The sequence below is a fragment of the Anopheles bellator genome, chromosome X, assembly GCF_943735745.2.
Source record: "Anopheles bellator chromosome X, idAnoBellAS_SP24_06.2, whole genome shotgun sequence".
Taxonomy (NCBI): domain Eukaryota; kingdom Metazoa; phylum Arthropoda; class Insecta; order Diptera; family Culicidae; genus Anopheles; species Anopheles bellator.
Window position 1 is genome coordinate 5,068,769 of NC_071287.1, and position 25,233 is coordinate 5,094,001.

Below are 25,233 nucleotides of genomic sequence, written 5' to 3' on the forward strand. Positions count from 1 at the left end.
CCCCTGACTGTCCTGTCCTCTTCGTGTCCTCGATGTTTTGTTGGTGCGCGCGCGTATGTGTTATCCTTCTTCCTGCGATTTACATCTAGGTTCCTTCTGCTAGATGCGATGCGAAATGCGATGTGTTGTGGCCATTTGGCCGTTCTGGCTCCCGAACAGCTGGCCAGGGGGCTGCCAGTAATGAAGGTTAGGTTTTGCTATCGTACTTCTAGAAAGGGGCCACAAACGGTAAAGCTAATAAAGTTTACCACGTGGAAGGATGGATCGCTGGAGGGCTTTTGTGTGAGCCGCTCCCGCGAGAACCAAGCAGACGCTTCGTTGGAGCCTCAGCCTCAGCCACAGCGCGGGATGGATGTGTTGAACCCACCTGGCAAGATAGCACCATTGTTACATAATCGATGGAAGCTGGAGCTGGCATCCCTTCACTCTCCCCGTTTACTAGCATCCCTGGGGCGGGATCGGGTGCCCGCTACCTCGTAGTTCGTAGCTTTTCCAGCTGTTGAGTGAAAGTGGACTGGACTGGAAGTGAGTTGCTGACCTCGCGCTAGTTGGGAAATAGTATCTCCGGTAGTCCGGACGCATAAGGGCTGCAGAGTGCAGTCAGTCAGTCAGTCAGTCAGTCAGTCAGGCGTTGTCAGGTGTCTGAGGCCTGACACTCCCGAACTGAGGCGCGCGCGCGTCCGGTGTGGTGCTCCCCGAACGTCAAGCCCTCCAACCCAACGCCCCTTCCCCCCTCGCTGGTGGTGTGTTTGAATGTGCGTGCGCACACAACAGCCGATAGGCACCAGGATAACAGTTGCTCAGTGTTATTACCTCATTCACACCAATCCCCTTCCGTTCCGTGAGCTCCACCCCATAAAAGCCATTAAGGGGTGCACTTAATGGCCAATGAAACAATGGTCGAACGTAGAAAGACGCCAGGCTTTTGTGGAAGCGTCGTCGATGAAGAAAGTAGCTCCATCCATCCATCCAGCTTTCACGACGCATCGTAAGTGGGGGTGGGGGTCTCCGTCACTGTGACAACAATCATCAACAATTCATCAATAGCGCGAAGCCGAAGAAATCTGGGGTGGCTGGAATATTTTAGTATCCTTGGTAGGTGTGTGTATGGCAGTAACCCGCAAGGACGGTGCGGTGGCCGAGCACGACGAGTTACTAGCAGCGGCGCATTTGGCGCGTTTCGGTTGACACGTTCGGTGACCTTTGTACCATTTGCGGCTGCTTCGTACCACCGCTGCTCACTCTCTCTCTTTCTCGCTCTCTCTCTGTCTCTCGCTCCTTGAAGCCGTTCGGTAGTATCGGTACACACTTTGATGATATGGGAATGGATAAAAAAAAAACAGTTCTAGGGCGTGTCTTACGTAGGATTACCGCCGTTGGAAACTGACTACGGGCAGTTTTTGTGAGACGAGCCGTCATCGTCGTACGATACTGGCAACGTTCTAATGGCGCTGCCTCCTGTTGGCGGTTGAGATTTGAGGAAACGTTGAGTCAACACGATGACAACACAGTAAGGTTCTGCGAATTCTAGCAAGTTCTAGAACGGATGACAGGTACAACCTGTCAATCACCGTCCGACATTACTTCTACACTGTGGTGCCGTGGAGATCGGCGTTTCAGCACCCCGACCTGAGTGCCCTGACGATTGTACTCTGTTTCAGCTGATAGTCCATAAACAGGCCTCTCTCTCTTTCGCTCTCTCCCCATACAGGACAACTTCGCTTGATCGCTCAATCTAATTAGGCAGCGGTGCCCGATTACGTCACGATCTCTGGTCACCCCGCTAGGTGGGCGATCTAGCCCCATCACAGACATCACCCTAACGACACTGCAGTGGCAGTCCGTTCCTCAGTGTCAGTGCGGTCTTTGTTTCGTGTAGCAGTGAGAGGCAGAAACAGAAACCGACCACCAACAGCACGATGAAGACGATGACACCGACCACGGGCGAAACGCTGCGGGCCTGGCTGCTGTCGGCGCTGGTGGTGCACGGTGCCGTCGCCGGCAATCCCGACGCGAAGCGGCTCTACGACGATCTGCTGAGCAACTACAACAAACTGGTGCGACCGGTGGTCAACACCTCGGATGTGCTGCGCGTCTGCATTAAGCTCAAGCTGTCGCAGCTAATCGATGTGGTAAGTCGACCCCGAGCATCATCGAATAGACCACTCCAATGGAGGCGCCTAGCCGTTGACGCGAAGTAGGTGGCTTGTTTGAATGTAGAGACCAACGAACGAGCTTGTTGCCATGCCTCTCGGTCTTGGCCCTTATCCTGTGCGCTAAGGACTGCTGACGATTATCCTTAAGCTTTATCACACGGGCAACAGGGACCAAGTACCTGGTATTTTGACGATCCTTAAACTTTAGCACTGGATAACTTGGCGTCTCCATGGAAAAAAATTACCAACGACCAGGCGTCTCCATTTGACATTAAATTTGGGTTCTCACTAAGCTCAACCGAATGCTTTCTCTCTGTGTGTACTGGTCTCTGTATTCATTCCTAATTCGGGCTCCTGTTTTCCATTTGTCACTTTTGTAGAACCTGAAAAATCAAATCATGACCACCAATCTCTGGGTAGAGCAGGTACGTGAAAAAAATGTTTTTAGATTAGTTTAACATCCACATTTATGCTAGCCTAGTGGCAGTACCTTCGCTGGATAAAACTGTCAGTAACATACCTAGATAACCACGCGTGTTTATGCTAATTCTGGTCCACACTGTCCATTCAGTCCTGGTACGACTACAAACTGCGCTGGGAGCCGAAGGAGTACGGTGGCGTCCAGATGCTGCACGTACCGTCCGACCACATCTGGCGGCCGGATATAGTGCTGTACAACAAGTAAGTATGTGGTAGCGGTGCGGTAGCAGAAGGCATTACTAATGATTCAAATCAAAACATAAAAGGAAAATGAAAAACAGGACATTTTACACGCGAAATTTTAAACAACTATTAAACAACTCTCTCTCTCTCTCTCTCTCTGTCTACTGTCTCTAAAGACCAAAGAAGAAACCCACGTAGACTGCGTGTATCGTTTTTGGCCAACTGTAACGTTTTTTCTTATATACCTTACGCTCATTCCACATTATTGAAACTGTTAAAAACCACCGCTGCTACCATTTACTAAACCGACTACATGTACCTACAACTACTAGTATTGCTTACTATTGCTTTCACCACTGCAATTACTGTGAGTGCAACGTTTTTTCACCCGCCCCCGCCCCCCGTTTCTGCGTTCACTCGGTCCCTGTTCGCCCCACCCCACCGTGCGTGTGCGTGTGTGTGCCGTGGATGAATGTTGGAACTGGGACTGGGCATTGTTTTCTTTTTTCCCCCTTTTTTCACTCAGTATGCGTATGGCTGCGCGCGTGTGTGTGCGTGTGTTTGATTCACCCTACCCGTATCTGATCGCCGGTTTTCTTCAGCTATGTGGCATTCATGAGAATGAGTTATTCGTGAAAGCATCCACACACACACACACCCACACACACAGAGGTGGTGTGAGACAAAAGGAATGCAAATGAAACTTTTCTAATTGACAGATCGTGGATGTTTACAAAAAAGACAAATAACAAAAACATAGCAAACGTACAAAGTGAACGCGGTTTATTTACTTGCTCACTAAACTGTCGCATCGAACTGGTTTAGCAAATTTGCGTTAGTAAACCGTAAGATTCATAGAACGTTACTAGTTTTGTCGAAGGAATGTCGAAGGAACATTCCGTAAAAAAAGCAATTGCCAAACAGTGCAGTTGCAATGTCCGTTGGTGGAAACCATGTGCGAAAAAGCAGCAAACGCAAATAAAAAAACCTTTGACCAGATGCGAATATGGTCATCAATATGTTGCAAGATTCAGACTCAATGAAGTAGAATATTTGAAAACGATACACCCAGCGTACTATCGAGTGTAACTTCATTTGTATTAGCATCCTTTGGTTTCTATTGGCACACGGAACACGATGCCTCTGTTGTTCGTTTTTCTAATGGTGAACTGTCTCTCCTCAGATATCTCAGAAATACATTCTGAACAAGAATTGTTTGAAATGCTTAATTTAAAATTGAATACCAGTGCACGAACAACGCAATCGCAAGCAACTTTGACGAAGGCCTCATAATTGTTTTTTTTTCTCTTTTGTTAGTCCTACTCAAAAATTCAGGCGCGTTTCAACAACATTCGGCACTTTAATTGAAGGCTCTGGTGGTCATAATTAACGACCTCATGTTTTGTGATTGTTTTGTTTCAGTTATAGTCTTGGTTGGTAACCAAGAACATTTACTGAAACCCCGTTGGTTGACTGTATTTTAAATTAATGGTTTTTGATGGTATTATAATGAGCTGTAAGATTTTGTAGTATCATTTACATACATGGAACAGAAGCGTATAAAACGGTGTTTAAAGTTTTGAATAAAATCGATGATTATTCGAAGTTTGTAGACCTGTAGAACCATGCGATTCACCACCCTATATTTATACATTTATTTTCATTTCGGCACCGATGTTGTAAAAAGTGATGATTGTTGTATTATTCAGTGACCTTGGATAGACGTAGGGTATTTTGTACGGTTTTTTGGTTTTTTTGTTTAAAAAATAAAACAAAAGGTCAGAGCTTTGCGGTAGGCCTAAAGTTTTTTTTCCGGACGAAGTTTTTATGTCGTTATCGAAGTCTCCTGGGTGCACTTTGTGTGTTTCCACATTGTCCACCATAATAGATAAATGAGAAATGTGGATGCCCTTTCTCTGGGATACCGTTTTATTAACCTGACTACCGTTAGCATCCCAAAGCATCAACGGAACTGCAATCAACTGCATGAAGCCGTTGGTCGTTGTAAGGAATTGATCGATGAATCAAAAGTAAAATAATCTGAAATTTGAGTAAACCACGATTCAAATCTCCCCGTAACTGCTTATATACTAAATCTCAACCAAAAACTTGCAACAGTTTGCAAACAAGATAAAACATTACGTTTCGACGTTTGGAGGAACGTTTTCTAAATTAGAGGAACACAAGCCACGAACATTGAACACATCTTGACGTACCTGAGTAGACGCCCATTGGGACGATAACAGTTTATTAATACGTGTTCAACATAAAAAGCACTTACATAAACCTACCGCATTCGAACCTGGATAAGCGAGCAATAAATCACAAAAAGATTTCACGCATCATTGCGCATTTTGAAGCGTTTAAACTATTCGACTCCAGAGGAACTAGTAAGCGCAGATTGACAAACGCAAATCGAAACCAGCTTGTTCTTATCCACGTTACGAACGTAATTTATGCAGCACGTATGGCCCTTTTACAATTTGTTACCCAATTTAATTACCAACAAACACAAAAAGCCTTTCACGGTTCATGATAACTATAAACCCCGTTTTTAAATGTCCCAGTGCCGACGGCAATTTCGAGGTGACGTTAGCAACAAAAGCAACCATATACTCCGAAGGTTTGGTTGAATGGAAACCTCCTGCCATTTATAAATCATCATGTGAAATTGACGTAGAATATTTTCCATTTGATGAACAAACATGCGTATTGAAATTTGGAAGTTGGACATATGATGGTTTTAAGGTAGGTTTCTATGATGTTCATCCGTTGGTTTTTTTAACTCTGAAAATAAGCAATAGTAAATAACCACAAAAACTCACACATAAAATAACCACTATCTCTCTTTCTTGCTCTCCCTTTCTCTCTCCAATTTTTTCGATTCTTTTAAAATTATTTTTCATTTTTCGTTGCCAAGTCCTTCTTATGTGTCTATTAGTTGTCCATTTGCTGTAGCTGATTTTGCTTTGTTCGTCCACCGAGCAGACTTTTAGAAAATCTTAAATGATTATCGATAGCGTACCTACCACTCAATGCTCCGGATCCCTTGTCCATGTTTCGTTTGTCACTATTTCCGATAGGTTTTTGTCTTTCGAATGTCGAAACCTTTTGTTTTGTTTTCTCTGATTTATGTTTTGAATGGCTTTTTGTTGATTCGGTTTTGGTAAGTTTTCTCTTTTAGAATGCGTATCGATAACGTTTCTTGTTGCGTTCGTTGCATTTTAGTTGATTTTCCGTCGGTACAATCCTCTTCATTGATCCACACTTCAAGAAACTTTTTTCATAATACCTCCTTCCCACTCTCTACTACTCCAAAGAGTCCTACGCTTTTTAAGCACACGGAAATAATATAAAAAGCTGTAAATAGTTAAACAACCCAATCAAAAACCAACACGATGTATAGCAAGCCAAACCATCAGTTCATCAGCAAAATGTATTTATCGTAATTGTTCCTCTGAATCTCTTTCGCTCTCTCTCCCTCTCTCGCCTTGTTTATGTTTATTGTTTTGTTTTAATTCATTTATCAAATTCAACCAAAATTTCTCCGAATCATCGGTTACCCCAGGACGCCGGAACATAATAAAAGCGACTCGGCCGCTAATTTCACCAAAGAAACAAAACGAATATGGAAACCCAATCAAATGGAAAGATGAGAAAACGAGGACAACTAACAAAAAAGCTCGTAAAGATTAAAATTCCAACCAGCAAGAGCATAAGCATAAGACAATCGAATATTCAAAGGAACAAAGCCAGCAATAATAATTGCAAAAACAACCACTACCAGAAAAACAACTCATGGAAATACTCAAGCATTTCCCATGTACAAGATCGGTAAACCGTTGAAATAATTTGTTCGATCGTACGCAGGCAGGCGACCAGATTGTCACCTTTCCCATTTCACATCCGTTTATCAATGAGCCATTTTTACGATTACATAACAACCCTTCAATGTCTGCAATAATTCATTCAACTTTTTATCAAATATGTTCATTATGCCTTCGGTACATTTCACTACACTGGGTACAATTTATGCTCCTTTAAGTTCTTAAAAATTTTTTTTGGTTAAACATATAAAAGCCTTATCGGTTTCAAATATAACTAACGACAGTTTTGTGATAGCTCATCTCTGGGAATAATTAAACATGTTTGATTGTGTTCTGTATCAAATATAAGATATTTGGTATCTTATGATTGATACAGAACATTCTGTATTATAAGTGCGATTACTTGACGTTCCATTGTTGAGATGCACAAACAAATAGTGAGTAACACACCCCTTTAAAGTTCGACAAATACAGTGGCTACCTTTGCTTTGTTTACAATACCTGTTTTGGTTTTTCCCTGAAAATAAGATTTCATCTGGGTAATTCAGAATAACAAAAGCTTTCTTAGCTCCGTAAACAGCTAACCACACAGGTTTCTATATGGCATCTTAGTACATACCACTGCGCGCTGGTACACTGCGTTGCCCTTCATTATATATGAAAATACATTGCATTTGATATTGTCGTTCGGTTTCTATCATTTTAATGGGTCCCTTTTTTGTTGGTTCACTTTCTTTAGGGGTTGTAAGCTTTCTGTTTAGGTAAGGTTTTAATACTATATTGTTTTCTTGTTTATCTTTATTATATATTATATTTTCATTGTTTTGTATTTTTTTATATCGCTGTGCTCAAATTATCTATTTATTCTGTTTATTATTTTATCTTTTTGTATAATGCTCCGGGATATGAGTTTCGTACTCATAGCAGCAAAGCTTTCAGTACGAAGATGAAAGAAGCATCTAATCGCACCGTTTGTTTATTTTGTAAAAGCTACTAAAACAATTTGCAAACTTCGCACACAAGTAATTTAAATGGTCAGTTCATGTTCGTTTGCTTATACATTATCCAAGCTCGTACAGTAAAGCGTGCGTATAGGATGCGTATTGTATCTCATCATTGTTAGCATTTCTTTTTTCACATGACGATTGATGAACAGGCCAATGTCCTTTGATATGTACCTTTTTTACCTCTAACATTCAACCATATCTCGTTGTATGATTTGTAAACATTCTAATTTTGAACATAAAAAGTTCAACAAAAGGTATACAAAATGCCTAAACAAAAGACACTAGATGCTTCAAGATTAACCTTTTCTTATAACGTGAAGCATACCTCTTATAAATAACATACAACAATTCACCACAACAAAATTTATCTATCAGAAACAATGTCCCATCCACATCCAATGCCTATGGTAAAGTGAAAATGAAATGTGTTCACTTAGCAAAGACTAAATTTCACAGTATACAGTTTTTGACATTGATTTAGTGATTTATTATCATATTGGAAGCAATAAGTACAACTGTCTTTGTCTATATATAAAGGCATCCATGTATAACATTGTAAGCAAAACATATGATACGATGTCACTTACTATGTGTTCTTTTCGAATTTCTGAGTATTCACATTATACCTTTTTCTAGAAAAATGCTCCCCATACGTCGACTGCTTCTCGCCACTCTCTCGCTTTGTCTACCATTATCTCTCTTTCTCTCTCTCTCTCTCTCTCTCTCTCTCTCTCTCTCTCTCTCTTTGCCTTTTCGCCGTTGTCTTTTAATCAATTTCCTTTTTCTCTTTCTCCTTTACTTTTCTTGTTTCTATCTTCATGTTTATTCTTTATCTCAATTACACAATATTTTCCTTCTCTCCTTCCCTCACTCTGTATCTTTCTTGCTCACACATTCGATACATGGTGTGTTAATTTTCCAACGAATCTTCGAATTACTTTGGATACATTGAGTCTTATACTTCATTGTTGTCCCTTGCTCTGACACACGAGACTTTTGACCAGTAATGACAGGGCCTTTCATCTTATGTCATTTTACTTTTTTATAAAGTTAATTTCTAGTTTACATCGATACTTTTCTTACATTTGCAGCCATTATTCTATGAACCTTTGAGAATTTTTGAATTTTCAATCGCTTTGTACATTATTTTCATCATATTCTTAATGGATGTAAACAAAGTGGACGGAATCGATGGATACCCCTTTACATTGTTTAGTGAAGTTCTTCGCTGTACGAGAAAAATCACAATGATCATTTACGCATTTTTTTCTTTTCAAATAACAAGCCACTGACATCACAAGACTTTGCTTTGAAAATGTTATCGAAAATGTATTTATTACAGGGGATATAACCCTGCAAAACAGTACAAATTCAACCTTGTGATTCAAAACAATTCCTTAATGTACTTAAAGAAACCTCCTAAAGCAACCTCCTAAATAATAACCTTCAAACCTAAGCAAAAACGTTAATCTTTGTTAAATTCCATTACATAAACTTAGCTATTAGTAGGTCAGAAATGCTATAAAATAGAAATGGCGAACGATGCACATTAAATAACGCAATAAAGTCTACAAAAAACCGAACAAATATAGGGGTAATTGTTATATTAGTTAACCAGCTTATATGAAACCTAGGTGGGAAATGGGAGCTTAAAGAGTTAAAAGTATAGACGATGTTGTTATTATGAACGAAAATTTATTATCAGATATACTGCTTTTATTGGAAATATTTGATAATGGATAAAAGAATTAAATACATTTTTTGTCTAAATATTTATACATGTCTATTAACTTTTAATTTTTTGGTTTACATTCTCTCTTCTTTTCGTTTTCTTATCTGTTCAAGCCAACTGACACCACTTCATATGGTACTTCATACTACTTCATATTATTTCTCTGTAAATCTGTTAATTTGTATGTTAAACCTTCATTATTATTACTTCGTTCTGTTTTTTCTCTCTCTCTCGTTTTGTTATTTCTGTTTAAATCTACTCATTCTTACGTTCAACTCTCCACCAAAGCAGGTTTAAACAGTGTTATGCGTTTCTCTTCTTTCCACAGTGCTGATGGTCATTATGAAGTAACCCTAATGACCAAAGCAACCGTTTATAATAATGGTATGGTCATTTGGCAACCACCAGCCGTTTACAAATCGTCCTGTTCGATCGATGTTGAATATTTCCCTTACGATGTACAGACATGTGTTTTGAAATTGGGCAGCTGGACCTATGACGGGTTTAAGGTGCAAGAAAATTTTTCATTCTATTTCTCTCCATCTTAAAACAAAACTCAATTACCTACCACAACGAAAACAAAAAAAATCCACCAAAGAATAAAAAAATTATAGCAATATTCCTCCTCCTTTATCTAGATTTTGTTTTGTTTACCTTTCAAAGTATCTACTTATCGATGTCCAATCCTCGTCTCCTCGAGTTTACACTTTTGTTCACTTACTGTTTGATTGGTTTAGTATCTGGTATTCTTTTACATTAGGATTACACATCCTGTATTTCTTCTTATCGATATACAATATTTTCCATTTATTTCCGAGTTATGACATACGGAAGAAAACCTTCGAATGTTTACATAGTTGTACGTGAATAGTTCAGTTTATTTTTATCGCGTGTTTGATGGACAAGGCGTAAAATTCAGTTTCAGTTTCAAGTATATTCATTAGTTTTAGATTTTAGTTTTTTCTCTTTGTCTTGCGTACTCTTTGTACTACTTCATCCTAATTTGAAACTTCAACTTTAACTCGCGTATAAGTTGATGCATCCCTTACCGTGCACCTATTTTGGACTGAGTCAAGCATTTTCTTAGCAGCAACAGCGCAACGGAAAGTGTTTTGTTGTTGTCTCTTGTTTGTGACGTGCCTAGCGTTCTGTTTAGAAATTGTTTTTGGTTTACAATTCCATGTACTCAAGTTAACAGGTTTTTTTTTCAATATTATCTTTTATGTTATTTGATTCATAATTGTCTTATATATGCGAGGAAATTTATAATTTGATTTCAAATAATTTTTGATGTTTTCTTGTTTTGTACCGCATACAGCTTCGTTATGTTGAAACATAATGTCCTGGCAATGGTTTCTTGTTAAGTTATGGTATTCAACTGAACGCATTTACACTTACTTTTGCATAGATCCAATATAGCGTTCGTGTGTAGCTTTATATAGAGCATTTGTAACTACGTATACGGATGTCCTTCGTTCACATGTTCTAGCATATCCCATACTGCTTTGACATGGGAGTGAACAAAAAAGGTGAAGAAACAGTTGCTATGACGTACTGTTTAATGCTATATTTTTTATTAAAAGTACGGTTACGCATCATATAATATCTGCTATTGCTGTGATTGTAAATTTGTTATGACTTCGGTTTCGTTTTTGATAAAAAGACTTTTTGGTGTTTTTCAGCTACATCATTTATTTAGTAATAAAAAGCTGCCGCTAACTAATGAACAGAAATAAAATAAGATATTTAAATCGAATGTAAGCAAAGTGCGGAAAGGTTATGCCTTTATTCAAACGCGTATGCTAGAAAATATGTTAACACAATGGACATGATTGTTTAGTACGTATATTCTTATTGTATTAGGCCTCGACTACTGAGTTAAATTGTGTTATTAATATTTCCGTTATAGCACGAACGATGCAACTTGTTTATTTCATCTGTCGCAACTGTCCTGACGTTACTGAACTGAACGTAACGTAATGAACGTTTGATAATGCATCCCTAGCAAATAATTATAGTAATTTTTTATTATTTACAGCACTGCAGCATACTGTAGGACTTACCAAAACTAGCTGACAGACATCTCCCTAGCCGGTATACAATTATAATTTTATGACTAGTATTTGTTTATTTCAAACAAACAAGAATAGAACACTATGTAACATTATATATTGAAACGATTTACAATTCCAAATAATTGCTGTAATTTAATGTTTAAACCGAAACGAAATATATGAGGTATCGAGGAGCTAAACTAACAACAAACAACAATTATTGCTAAACAGGGGATCATAAACTATTCACAAAATGTTTTCGTAACTTATTTCAATATGGCGAACAATCATTGGTACCGATATATCCGTTTTCTATGTATTTGCAAGATATTTATGTTGAATGGTTTCTTTTTTGTGTTGTTTCGAGTATGTTCCACATTTGCGAAGTTTCCTAATTGTATCCATTATATATTTCGTTTTACTATGTGATTGTTTTTTATCACCAGCCATATATTTATTTAATAAAAATTCAATGATTTAATTTAATTTTCAAAAGTTCAAAAAACGAAACTAAATAATGCTAAAAGTATCTCCACATTTGCTTTAATCTTACCGTTAAAGGACAGAGTAAGAGCATTTGTTCGACTTAAAGTAAACAGTGTAATGCGAAACTAAATTTTACTGCAACCAAATTTACGATGTTTGATAGAAATGGTCTGCATGCGTTGATGCCATGGACAGACATGATAATAATAGTGCGTAATATACTAAGTATCAAATACAAATATCTTGTTTTGCTCATCGCTCTTGGACAGGGACTGGCAAATTCAAAAACTAACCAACCAGTTCGAATGGTTTCTTATGTGATTGACGGCCGGATGGGCGTAGTTTTTGTTCTTCAATGCTTTGCATGAGAACATTAGAAAAGCATATAAACGTAAAATCATCATAATCAATATACATATTTTATCTTAAAGCTGATTTTATTCATAGTGAGATAAATTGTAGCCATCACGCTTGGGAAAGAAAATTTCCCCTTTGCCAGTCCTGTCTTGTGTAAAACTGCATATTGTTTCTATCCCACTGTGACTTATCATTTGGTATTACGTATCATATATTAGATATACTCTCTACTCGACGTTAGATGGGAAGCCTGTAAAGAAAAGAAAGACCGATCGAACCAAACTTATTCCACCATGTGAACCCGTGTTTGAAATATAAAATCTTCTCCGCACCATGATTTTGGTACTGAAGGTAAACGAGAGTTCACAAATAATAGAACAAAAAAGCATACAGGGATAGCTATGCAGGATAATTGAACAACACGTACGAAGTATTTGTGCTTTTTCAATCAGGTTTGTTTTATTCTAAAAATAAATTTCGTTAGGTTTGTGTTTACTCTTAATTAGTGTCTACATTTCGTAACCCGTAAATTCATGAAAAATGGCTATGTACCATCGAAATTTGGAAGTAATCGTTAGGCCAAAAGGCAGCACCTTGTGATGGACCACTTCCTTCAAATGACACCCCACCATTTTTGTCGCCAATTTACACTTTCCACACTTTACACTTTCTATCGCCCAGAACAAGCTGTTTTAAAAATGTGTCCAAAAGCTATATCATTGTCGATGTTTACTGTTTACAACCAATCATAATTTGTCCGCGTCATATCTGTGGAATTAAAATAATGAAGTTTTGAGAGACAAATGAGAGAGACTGTACGATGACCTTACTACCTTACTGTGTACGTCTCGCTAGGCTCCGATGGGTTGGTCATGTCATGAACCTGGCGGACGATGAACTAGCGCCCGTATTGTCTTCTTACGTTGTCCAGAAGGACACAGGGGACACGTGGTAGACCCGTTTGAGGTGGTGGATCGCTAGCGATGCAAGAGCCTCCCGTGGATAAAGTAGATAACGCTCGTCGTTCTCATGCAGCGGCCCATGGGTTCGATTTCCTTAGACCGGCGTGACAGCGGGGCAAAACACAACGTTATAGTAAGTAACAAAGATTGACAATGTCTGATTGTTGCAGGCCAAGACCGCTCGGTGGTTGTATTTTCCGGACAAGCCAAAGAATCGCTGATCATGGCAGAGGGCCAAAGAAGAAGCTTGCTTAAGGGGGTTCGTTGTTTGGGGAAATAGGGCAATGTACTCCGGTGCTAGAGCATTAGGTTGCCTACCCTATACCGGTTGCCGGCTTAGCTCAAAATACGAGTCTCCTTTGGAGTACTAAAAAAGGGAAGAAAAAAAAATATTCAAAACCTCAAACCTTTCTTTTATCTGCACTTTAAAATTGTCCATTTCTTTCATTGTTTTCATTATGTTATTCTCCATTATTTTGCTCTATCACAGTATATTCTTTCTCTGCAGCTCTTTCATACATACACAAACTTTTTCTTCTATTCTTGCGCGGTTTTGTTAGTTCCATGTACACTTTCTTCTTGCCACTTTGCGATGACACCGGAAACTTTAAACGCGATTGCACACAAATAGTGAACTTTTGCAGATTTAGAAAAATATAGTTATAAAAGATAAATGTTGACAGCACCAGTTCTCCGTGACATGCTTTTCTGTTTTCGCTGACTTTTGCGTCACCAGAGGGCGCGGAGAAAAAGTAGTTCGTTCGTAGCTTACCATAAGGGTTGCGTTCTTTGAAAAATTAACCTTCCATAAATAAACTGTTCACACGTAGGTTATGCTTTTTATGATTGAAACCAATCGAACGATCGACACCATTGCCGGGATCGATGCGTACGGATGCACACGTTCTTTGCACCCGTCGATACACCTTAGACTGAAAACGGTTTCAAAATATGTAGTATTAAGTTAGATTTGATTTCTTAAGCGTCACTTAAGGTTATATGTGTTCGTTCATCTTTTCAATCGTTCAATCGTTTTTTTCTCGCTCTACTTTTGCGTTACCTCAAGCGCAATTGACTGATTTTGGGCGTTTTCTTATCTTCCCTTCATTTTCACATTACTCTTTGGCAGAGTTTTTATTTCTACAGCGCTTTACGCTGAATTTTATCTGCGAAGCGCGATCAAATGGATTTGTCCAACTTTTGAACTTTTGTTCTATGCAGATTTTTCAACTCATTACTTTACGGGTGTGTTTTCTTCTTTGGGTGATACTAGAACACCGCTGCGGATTTTACGAGCATGCCCCTATTAAACCACTGAACCCCTTAAATCGTCCTATGTAACCTTCCATTTGTATTTTGATTTTCATACTATTTTTCGTCTGTGGGTGTCTGGCTTTCTTTCATAGCCGGAATCAATTTTGTATTCCGTTGTGTGTGCTTGATACAACAATCTGTATCAAGCTTACCGGTTTCAGACGCGTTTCTCGTCTCCTCATTCATCCAAAACAGTCGCTCGAAACATTCTCTCTATCTCTCTATCTTTTTGTCTCTCACTATCTCTCTATTTTTTTTTACTTTCACGTTGCCTTCTCTCTAACACTTTACCACGGCTTTCTCAGCGTTCTCTCTGAATCATTTTCGAACACACTCGCGGTCTTCGTGCCGGTGTCTTATGATCGGAGGTGGCTTGTTAGATTAACCTAGCTACTCGACTGTCTACTCGATTTTCGTGGCATGGCACAGCAATCCTGCTGCCAAAGAAGGAAAACAAAAAACAAAATACATTACTTTGCCCAAACTTTTCTTTCAATCTTCTCCAGCTCTTCTGTTGGTTCAATGTTGTTGATGTTCTCATTACAGTAGATGTTGTTCGGGGGCCCGAGACTCGAGCCGAACGGTGGCGGACCGAAACTAGAACTAAAAACTTTACGACGCATCTGTGAAGCGATAGCCCAAAAACCATGTTTTGTGCGTGCGAGAAAATGGCGATGATGACCTCTGTTATGTGCCTGTGCATGTAAGCTTACGGTTTCTTTTCATTGGCGACCCATAGCATACTTTTAACTGTGATTTTCCATTATTACCACCTGTGTGCAGTTGCTACAATGTAACGAGTTTGCAAGCATAGTTTCGAGGACGTAAACTTCACACGTACGCGCGTTTCTTAGTGTAACTTTTTTTCCCGTACCTCCGTTCCGTTGTTGCCAAAGCAAAGCATCCCTAACAATAGAGTGACCAAAAAAAAAATGCAAATGCATCTGTGACGCCTCGCCTCGGCTAGGAAGCATTCTCATTCTCTCTGTTACATTCAAGCGGCATTCAGCTACGGAATTGAGCGACCATCGTTTATGATTTTTACGTTTCCTCTCGAGCCATTTGCTCTCGTAGCGTTTGTTTCGAAACATATACATGTGCTCTTGTATCTGGCGTGCGTTTTTTTCTGGTTGTTGTTTTTGTATTATGGTTTGTTTCAAGGTTTCTCTCCTCTTGGCATTCGTTTCTATGCGCTGGACAACTCATCAAAACTAAAGCAGCTGCCGTCGGGTAGCAAATTAAATCAAAATGCTAAACAGAATAGTTGATAAAAAAAGCAATAAAATGTACTCCACATAAAATCCATCTACCATCGTTCACAACGAACGGTGTTAAAATGCGCGCCTTTGCGTGAAAAGATTTAAACCATCGATGCAACCGATGAACCGGTTGCCTTAACAACAAATACTCAATATTCGTTTAAAAAACAGGTACATTTACGTAATGGCGTAACGGGTCAAAAACAAACAAAAATCCGTCGGCGAACTGAACGTCAACGCTAACGCGAACACTAAATCCTATGAAAATTAATATGAATTGTTCATCTTCAAACCGTTTTTTTGTTTCTGTTTTGCACCTCAGTGGTTATGTTACAAACGACATCATCTTACCTCATTGCTCACCAGTATCACCAGTCACTACCAGTGTTTTCGTTTCATTTTATCGGTCCTACCACCACGACCGTGAATCATTCCATTCCCACTTTTGGTTACCTAACATTCGCACCACCGTTTCGCATAGCCAACTCTCGACTCAACTCTCGGCTTTGTAGACTCACCTAGCATAACGTCCAGGTAGTAGCTGATTCCGATCAGTTTTAGCAGCTACCGAACAATGAACATTGATAGTATGGTTGATGAAGTAATGTTGTTTCATTCGTTCGGCTCGGCGTAGATCAAACCCATCAGCCCCTGTAGTGTATCCTTAAGACATTACCGGAAGCACACCTTTCCCCATGGCTCGCGATGTGCACTCGCATCTCATCAATTCGCATCGCAACACACATTAAAACGGTAGCCGATTCCGATAGTGTTCACCCAGGACTCGCACCTCCGCAGACATGTGCTCCTTCACTCCCGTATTCCACCGTCCGAATCTCCCGAAACTCCCACAACCTTACGCTTGGTACTTGGAATTTCTTCATCATTTCTTCGCCGGCCTCTGCCATCGACAACGAAGCGAATGCGCAGAATGCGTGCCTGCATCGAGAGCATGCCAAGCCAGGCTTTTCTAGATAGAGTTATCATGTCACCTGTCCTGCCTTTGTCGATGTTCATGCACGTGTTTAGCTTTCGTGCCGTGTTTGCCGTTTGAATGTTTTCCTTTTTCTCTATTTTTTTTTGTTTTGTTTCCTTCCAAGCGAAACTTTATCAATTCCACTTCTTTTCTTTATCACTTCCCTTCTTTGTGTTTAATATTTAATATTTCTACTTTTAATTCAACAATTTTGGGGTTTGGTTCACAAACTTGGGGAGTTTGTCTTTCGTTTATTTCTATTTTGGATTTCTTTCTAATTTGCCATTTTTTTCTTCTGTGCATTGTTCATGTTGACGGAAATTCATTGCGCTGTGGTGTAGTGTGACACAAACTGCACGGGTTCGACATGTCTTTAAATCTCATTTTATGTCGTTAGTTCTTCTGCAACTACTTCAGCTGCGCTCCGGTAGTGGGTAGTTTTCGCTTGCTAGTTCATCCAGCATGTTCGGCCTGTCTTAGCACTTCGCTCCGGTAGTGGTATCCAGGATTGGGTGTTTGTTTGTGTTTACTGTACGGATTGTCTACCACACTTTCTTGATTTCGATTTCTTTTCTTTGCTTTGGTCTTGTATTTCATTATTGAACGAGTCACCCGTACCCCCGTCCCTTGTGTTTCTTCCTCCGAATTTACTCTACTTGTTCAAACCATATAAATCAAATATACAACATCTTCCAGTACCCCCAATCCCCACCACCCTACCCCCACCCCTTTTCAAACTGTCATAACTCCACCAGCACCCATCCTTATGTTACTCTTAGCCGTGATTCACTGATACCAATGCAAAGACCACACATGAAAAAAAAAAATCATTCATATACATATCCAACATTCCTACACACCATCAGCACCAGAAATACCCCGACATGAATATGCTAAATACTTACAAAACAACTTTAACGATGCATTACTTTTTCGCCTCTTTTTCGACGTGACCTTCTTCCGCAAAAAAAAACGAACTCAAAAACGAAAACAAACAAATCGTTTATGTGTTTTGCAAATACGGTATAAAACACACGCATACCGATTCGGTTCCACTGAACTGCGTAAAAACGCAAACAAAAATAACGCAAACGAAACGGCCCAATCGCCCGACACCCAGGTCGACCTGCGGCACATGGATGAAAAATCTGGTAGCAACATCGTGGACGTCGGTGTCGATCTGTCCGAGTTTTACATGTCCGTCGAGTGGGACATCTTGGAGGTGCCGGCAGTGAGGTAATGTATCGACCGAGCGACCAATCCATAGCAGTGGGCTCTAGTAGTAAACGTGTACACCTTCGTTGGAATCTTCGTTTCCCGGCATTGGACAGGAATGAAAAGTTCTACACCTGCTGCGACGAACCGTACCTTGACATCACGTTCAACATCACGATGCGACGCAAGACGCTTTTCTATACCGTCAACATTATCATTCCGTGCATGGGCATCTCGTTCCTGACCGTGCTGACGTTCTACCTACCGTCGGACAGTGGAGAAAAGGTGAGCGAGTGACAGTTGAGTTACCTAGCACACCACCTTCTTTCGCTAACCGTTGCCTACCGTTCTAGGTTACGCTCTCGATATCGATTCTGATTAGTCTCCACGTGTTCTTCCTGCTGGTAGTCGAAATCATTCCGCCAACGTCGCTAGTTGTGCCTTTGCTGGGGAAATATCTGATATTTGCAATGATACTCGTCTCCATTAGGTAAGTTCGCGCAGAGGGGACCGTAGAAACCACATTGTTGCAGAAAGCAGCAGAATAGCAACACTGACTCTGATGTAGGCCAAAATCACTATGCGGTTTTTGCCGGTCATGAAGCAGAATAAGTAGTAGTAGAGTGCCAATGTCATGAATAATATACTCCAAAGTGAATAATATTAAATTCAATTCTTTTTGGGAAATCCAAACTTTAATCAATAACTATCTAAATGGTCGGTTCCTCTATTGATGCATAACTACATTTTATTACAATTACCCTGAACGGCCAGTGCCGTCTGGCCAGAGAAACAGAGTGCAGTTATTCAACAGTTCTCGTGAAGAAGCTCGACCAATGTGACCAACTTGTCATGGATAGTAATCATTTCGTTTCCCCGTTTTTCTCTCCAGTATATGCGTCACGGTTGTGGTGTTAAATGTGCACTTCCGGTCTCCGCAGACACACCGAATGGCACCGTGGGTAAAGACGTTTTTTATAGGCAAGTTTCGGCCACAGGCATGGTCGGTGATCGGTATGGTCTGATCCGATATTCTTAGCACTTCCTTCCTTAATTCTTTGCAGATTTTTTACCTCGTTTTCTCTTCATGAAGCGTCCACCGTACATTGAGAACCACAGGTAAGTGCGCCCAAAGGTTTGCCGTGCTCAATCTCTTGCTCGGTTCAGTTCCAGTCCCAGTTTGAGTTCTCTGTATCTCTGTCGTTTTCGGTTCCGCTTTAGTGCATTTCACGGGCCTTTGTTTGCCTTACTCTGTTTGTCTGTCTATTTGTCGATGCTTTTGTACAATGCAGGGCCGGCGAATCGTTCCGGCGAAGGGGTGAAAAGGTGTGAAGAGAGGTATTCTAGAGTGGGACGGGATGAAGCTACCCATATCTTTTTTCTCTTTCACTAGGACGCCACCTATAGCGTCTTTCTTTCTCTATTTCATTCTTTTTCTTTCTCAACGATTTTTTCTCTCTATCTTTGTTCTACCTATCTATGGCTGTCGTTTCGAATACTTATCGCATAAATGCTTGTCTATTACCTCTAGATTCTCCGTATTATTACTAACATAGCGTTTAGCGTAAAAACAACATTATTTTTCTAGTAGACGGTTTTATCCATCCGTCCGTCGCGCGCTATTGGTATGAAGGGCTTCATATAATATGATGTAAAAAAAAATTGCATAGGAGTAAAGCTCCTGCACAGTGTTGCTGATTGCACTGCTCGGTGCTATTTTTTGCGTGTCTGTTCAAGCAAATAGAAGGTAATAGGCATTATTTGTTTATTCTATTCGTAACTAACAGGCATCCTATACCAACATTTAATCAGTAACATAATATTTGAATTTTCTATCCCTTTTGAATAACTATGATGTTAAAGTTAAACGTAAAGATTTCAATTACCGGTCCGAAGACCTCTCTGTCGGTTCGGACACCAAGCACGCTCGATTGATGTCGACGATTGGTACGTGAGCCATTTCGGAAGGAAGATGCCCCTTCCGGATCTGGTGATGTTTTTTTTGCAGCATCTTGCGAAATTGATCAGCTTACCTTACCACTAACTATTGCTACAGACCTGTAGCATTGAAGTAACGACTGGGTTTACATTGAGCAGTACATGCAGATAATGAACCAAGCAGAGAAAGCTCATCCGGATCAAGTGCTGACTTCACTAAATAAACCCCCGTGAAATTGGCAACAGCAATTACATACTACTCTCCGCAAGGCCTTATGTGTTGATGTGTTTAGTGCCTATTTTATAATACATTTACCTTTATCGTGCATTTAATTACACACCCACACACATATAGGAACATGAGCTCTCCGTCGGAGTTGAGGGTTTGCCTAATAGCGTTATGTAATACCGAAATCGAAAGAATGTTAAACTTTAAGCCTATCGAATGCGCGACCCAAACGCATACGCACGATGTCGCGCCCCCAAAACCCATCGTTATCGCCTGTGCAACACAACTGTGCTACCTTGAACCAATGGGTGACTAACCACCTCATTACTCTACTCAAGTTTCTTTTCTCTTCTCGTTCTTTCTTCTCTACGTTTTTGCTCTCTCTCTCTCTCTCTCTCTCTCTCTCTTTCTCTCTCTCTCTATTCGGAATTACCTGCTTGTTGTAGAAAAATGCTATCCAAAGACCTACACGCTTGCTTTTATCCTTATTACTCATCTACTACGTTAAATCGCGTAGCTCGTTTTGCTAGTAGGACACCGTCTAAAGAAGGCCTGTCTCCGTCAAGGTATTTATGATAGACTAATGTTTAACTCTCATTTTTTCTTGTTCTCTCTCTTTCTCTCTCTTTCTCTCTCTCTCTCTCTCTCTTTCTCTCTCCTTCTCTCTCATTTCTCTCTATGTCTATATCTTTGATCTCTTTTGGTACACCTTCCCATTATTCATCGTTCGTGAAAATACACACTCATTACCACTTTTCTTTGCTTTGTTTCTTTCTGTCATTTTTTTAATTCATCTTCATATGACATATTTTCCATGTTTACCTCCACTGTTTCTTTCTATTTCGTTGTTTTCGATACTATTTTCAACATTTGCTTCAACCGTTCAATTTTACGTTTTGTGATCATAACGTATTTTCCTTTTTTTTTTCTGTGCTTAACTGTGATCGTGGATACATAAAATTAAACAAAACCATACACAACTCATCGCTCATTTGTGCATTTCTTTCTTTCAACACATGTTCAATGTTGTTAAAAACACAATATCAAATCAATTGCAAACAAACAAACACACTGCGCCCGAACCCGCTGTATGGATTGCTTTGGTGGCGATTAAAAAAACAAAAACTAACACTTTACTCCCTCGTTGTCCCCGTTCACACGACGTTCTCCCACCATGTTAACATGCACCTCAACCCCGCCATGACTGGGGCCCGCCCCCCCCCTGCCTCCCCGCTGCGGTCTACCTTGACAACAAACCGTCGCAACTTACAGAGTTCATTTTCAATTGCATAGTCTGTCCGGCACCGGGCCGTTCGGCGGAAGCTGTCAGATCCACGGGCCGATCCAGCTGCCGCACTCCGAGTCGGAGGAGCTGTCCATGTCGACGGCCGCTGACACGGCCGTCCCGTCGGGGCTGAAGAGCCCCGCCTTCAAGCAGCCGGCCTTCTCGCACAGTGTCTGCTCCACCGAAGGGCACCGGAGCTGCTTCTGCGTGCGGTTCATCGCCGAGCACACGAAGATGCTGGAGGACTCGACCAAGGTGAGTAGTCGGAGGCGACGGCGGCGTTCTAGGGGAGGCGTTCTGTTGGTCCTGCAGCTGACCCCCCCGGGTGCGTCTGTCTGTCTGTCGCGCGCAGGTTAAGGAAGATTGGAAGTACGTGGCCATGGTGCTGGACCGGCTGTTTCTGTGGATCTTCACGCTGGCGGTGCTGGCCGGCACGGCCGGGATCATCCTGCAGGCGCCGACCCTGTACGACGACCGGATACCGATCGACAAGACGTTCGATGAGCTGGCCACTTCGACCGTTGTCCGCTGCCCTCCACAATAGCGTACGACCGCTACACTGCCACCGCTCGCGGGCTTCGGCTTCACCTTCAGTCTGCTGGTCGTACCGTGCGTATGCGTCTGCGCGATGGGACTGAGCGCCTGCCTTTTGCTCTACGATCGGCTCCTGTTCACGGGTCGCCAGATTTGTTAGGCCGTGGCTACTCGTCCGTCGGGGCTGCCGGGCCTGGACCTGGACCTGGGCCAGCCCGCTCTACCCAAGGCGATCGTGCGGCCGGAGATCTGGTATCTCACGCGTTGCTCATGCAGTTCGCACTAAAACTGTTCCTTCCCAGCAAATTCTGTTCCTCTCTGTTGATGACCTTGGTTCCACCTGAAGTGGAACGATGTGGAGCAACATTAATTTATGCCGTGCCACTTGCTCGATCACTTCTACTTTACTTACAAGTGCCTCATAACAGGGCCGAGCCGCTAGGCCCCGAGGTACTACTTCAGTTTGTTCTCCCGTTTCCGTTCTGTTCCCGTTATGCATGCTCAACTGTGTCTGCGTGCGTGCGTGTGTGTGTGTGTGTATTGACATACGAACCCATACAGTTTCATACGTGACGATCGTGTGTACATGTGTGTGTGTTGTAAACAGTTTTGAATTGCACAAAACAATGGAGCAACAAGAACAGCATGAACACAACATATATGAAAGCTTATTAACAAAAGAGAAAAAAAGAACAACAAAAAACTAATAAACATGACAAAGTATATACATACACACACACCTCTCTATTTGCATACATATACATACCGCGTGGCGGCAGGCGTACACCCAGTATTATAGAGCTAGATAATAAATTCAAGAGTTAACATTTAAGATGTAAGGCTTAAACCAAGTAGAATTTTTATGTCTACAAAATATTGCAAAGTGCAAAAGGGAAAGTGTAATTTACTATTTTTTTTACCAAAGAAAAACACAAAAACCAAAATATTCAAAACGCTAGATGGTTAGGCAAAACCCGAGAATAAACTTGTAAACGGGTGGTGGTGAATGTAAAAACCAAAACAAAAGAAAAAAAAAACAACTATAAAAATATCGAAACTAAAAAACAGGAAAGTTAAACGAATTCCACACCAAATTTGAATAACGAGGAAACAAAACAGCAACACGGAGTATAGTATAACATCGGCGCGGGGGAGGGGCAGACAACTGAGGAAAAGAAACAAACAAAATGGAGTGCGAAGGATGAAAAGATGATATATTGTTCTTACTAAACCAGAGCTACTACCAGAGAGTGGCAAACAACGGACAACGGATCAATGATAGACCGACCGTAGGGGGTGCGGTCGTGCGACAGTGCAGTGCATCCGGTTTTTACCGTTTGGTTTCGACAGCTACTCATTTTACGTTAAAGCAAAAGAAAAAAAAACACATCATCATGGTAGCATCATGGTGCGTACTGTCTGCGCAGCATTTCTTCTTCTCGTACCACGTTGGTCACGTAGCATTTTGGAACGCATTTTGTATATAATTCGAGGAGTCTCTTAATAGTGAAAAGTATGTACGTCGGGCTAGGTTTTTTTTGACTCAAACATCTTGTTTTAGGAGATTCGATTTTTTGTACGATTTTTCTAAAATTATATTTTTATTTTAACCTCAGCATCGTTGAACAGTGAAAAGTCTAGTAGTCAATGGTAAACGAAAAGAATATTCTCTACTTCGAGTAGAACGTATGTATGTTTTGGTTTTCGATTCGATAGCGTGTCAGTATCGGTGTATTTAGGATGAGCATAAGTCGTGTAACCTAAGATCAAAATGAAAGTAGCAAACAAGAAACAAGTAAACAGTATCATTTTGAAATATGAGATGTGAGGTGGGGGAGGGGAATAAATGAACAGAAAGATGGCCTTGAATCGCAAAAAAAAAACACATATAAGAAACAAAAAAACCAAACTTGCTCAATTACCACGAGTGTAGGGATGGCCTCCTTGTAAAGATTTATTAGTCGGTTTATTTTACCACTTATACTCACCACACAGATCCCGGATGATTTCGTATGAAACGTTTTAACGGATGAACGGTAAGCGGAAAGAAGCCGTACGTTGGGTCATTGTGGAACGCTGAACGCAACCAAGTGAACAGCGAAACAAACAAACGTTTATTTCGGTTAAACCAAATACAAGCAAGACATAGATTGAATAACAAACAACTGCCAGCTGCTAAAAATGAAAACAAAATATATGAAGAAATAAACTCGTACGAAGAAATTGTTGTTTAGCGAAAAGTCTTAGAGTTTAAAAAAAAGAAAAACGTAAACGAAATAAAGCGACGACGACTTTGAACACGCCGGAGCCGGAAAAGCAAACTTGACAAACCATGAACTAATAACAGTCCCCGCTCTGCAGAACATTTCTTCTCCCGCCCTCTCCCTTCCCTATCCACCGGCGCGCACAACGTAAAAGAAAAACCGAATAAACGAATGTAAAAGTAAATTGCTAGAGTTTTGTATTACAGCATCAAAAAACACCTTGTGCGTCCGGGGACGCACACAAGTGAAGTTGGCGTAGTTTTAGAGCAGAGCAGAGTGCAGTAACGTTCCAAACAGCGGGCGACAGACAGAGAGCCAAACTACCCGTTTTCTTACGATGTCTTTTAATGTTGTTTTTATATCGGTTTTAACAAAGTTTATGGATATACGAACACGTTATTCTAAAACAGCTTCCCCAAGTTGACCGTAAGCGGTCCACTGGAGTTCTGCTGAGTTATCAAGTAGCCGTGCGGTGTTGAACTACTACGAAACCTACGAAACTGTTCTAGTGCGAGCTCTACTATACCGTGTGCTCTACGTGTAGTTGCATATTGTCTGGGAGAGGTGTTTCTTGGTTTTTTCCATTTTTTTTTGGGCCAGCATTGAGCGCCCAACCCCTTATTTCGTCGGATGTAACCTATTAAGATGTAGTAGCGATGATGCAAAGATGGTTAACATATTGAAGTCAGTAAACTTTTACTTAGTTCTTAAATGCGAACGATGCAAAAGAGTAAAACCAGTAAATGTCATATGCGTACATATGGGTAATATACAAAACAAACGACAAAGAAACAACAAAAACAAACACTGTAACAGAGTGTTAACTTACATGTTCACCGGCGAACACAAATGCACGAACATTGTAACGAGTCTAATAAAACCGGAACAACCAACGCAATGGATAGTAAATACAATAAACAAGAAATATCTTATTACGAAAACCGAAGCGAGTTGTAGTTTCTTTTTTCCGGTGCA

At 40.7% G+C, this 25,233-nt stretch overlaps 1 protein-coding gene across 4 annotated transcripts; it reads left to right on the top strand.

Moving 5' to 3' along the window:
* The first annotated feature begins 1,919 nt into the window (after positions 1-1,919).
* LOC131213939 (acetylcholine receptor subunit alpha-like) lies at positions 1,920-22,004 on the top strand. Of its 4 annotated transcripts, none has more exons than XM_058208175.1 (12): positions 1,920-2,132; positions 2,537-2,581; positions 2,728-2,837; positions 5,387-5,567; positions 17,914-18,029; positions 18,125-18,293; positions 18,362-18,498; positions 18,901-18,989; positions 19,073-19,127; positions 20,622-20,741; positions 21,469-21,715; positions 21,813-22,004. In XM_058208175.1, exons 1-12 carry the CDS (start codon positions 1,920-1,922, stop codon positions 22,002-22,004), a joined length of 1,674 nt encoding a protein of 557 aa, XP_058064158.1. The 4 variants fall into 4 exon arrangements, with proteins under 4 accessions (XP_058064158.1, XP_058064156.1, XP_058064159.1 ...); XM_058208173.1 differs by having other exon boundaries at positions 1,929-2,132; positions 18,901-19,022; XM_058208176.1 differs by lacking the exon at positions 5,387-5,567 and adding an exon at positions 9,714-9,894 and having other exon boundaries at positions 1,929-2,132.
* The last annotated feature ends 3,229 nt before the right edge of the window (positions 22,005-25,233 follow it).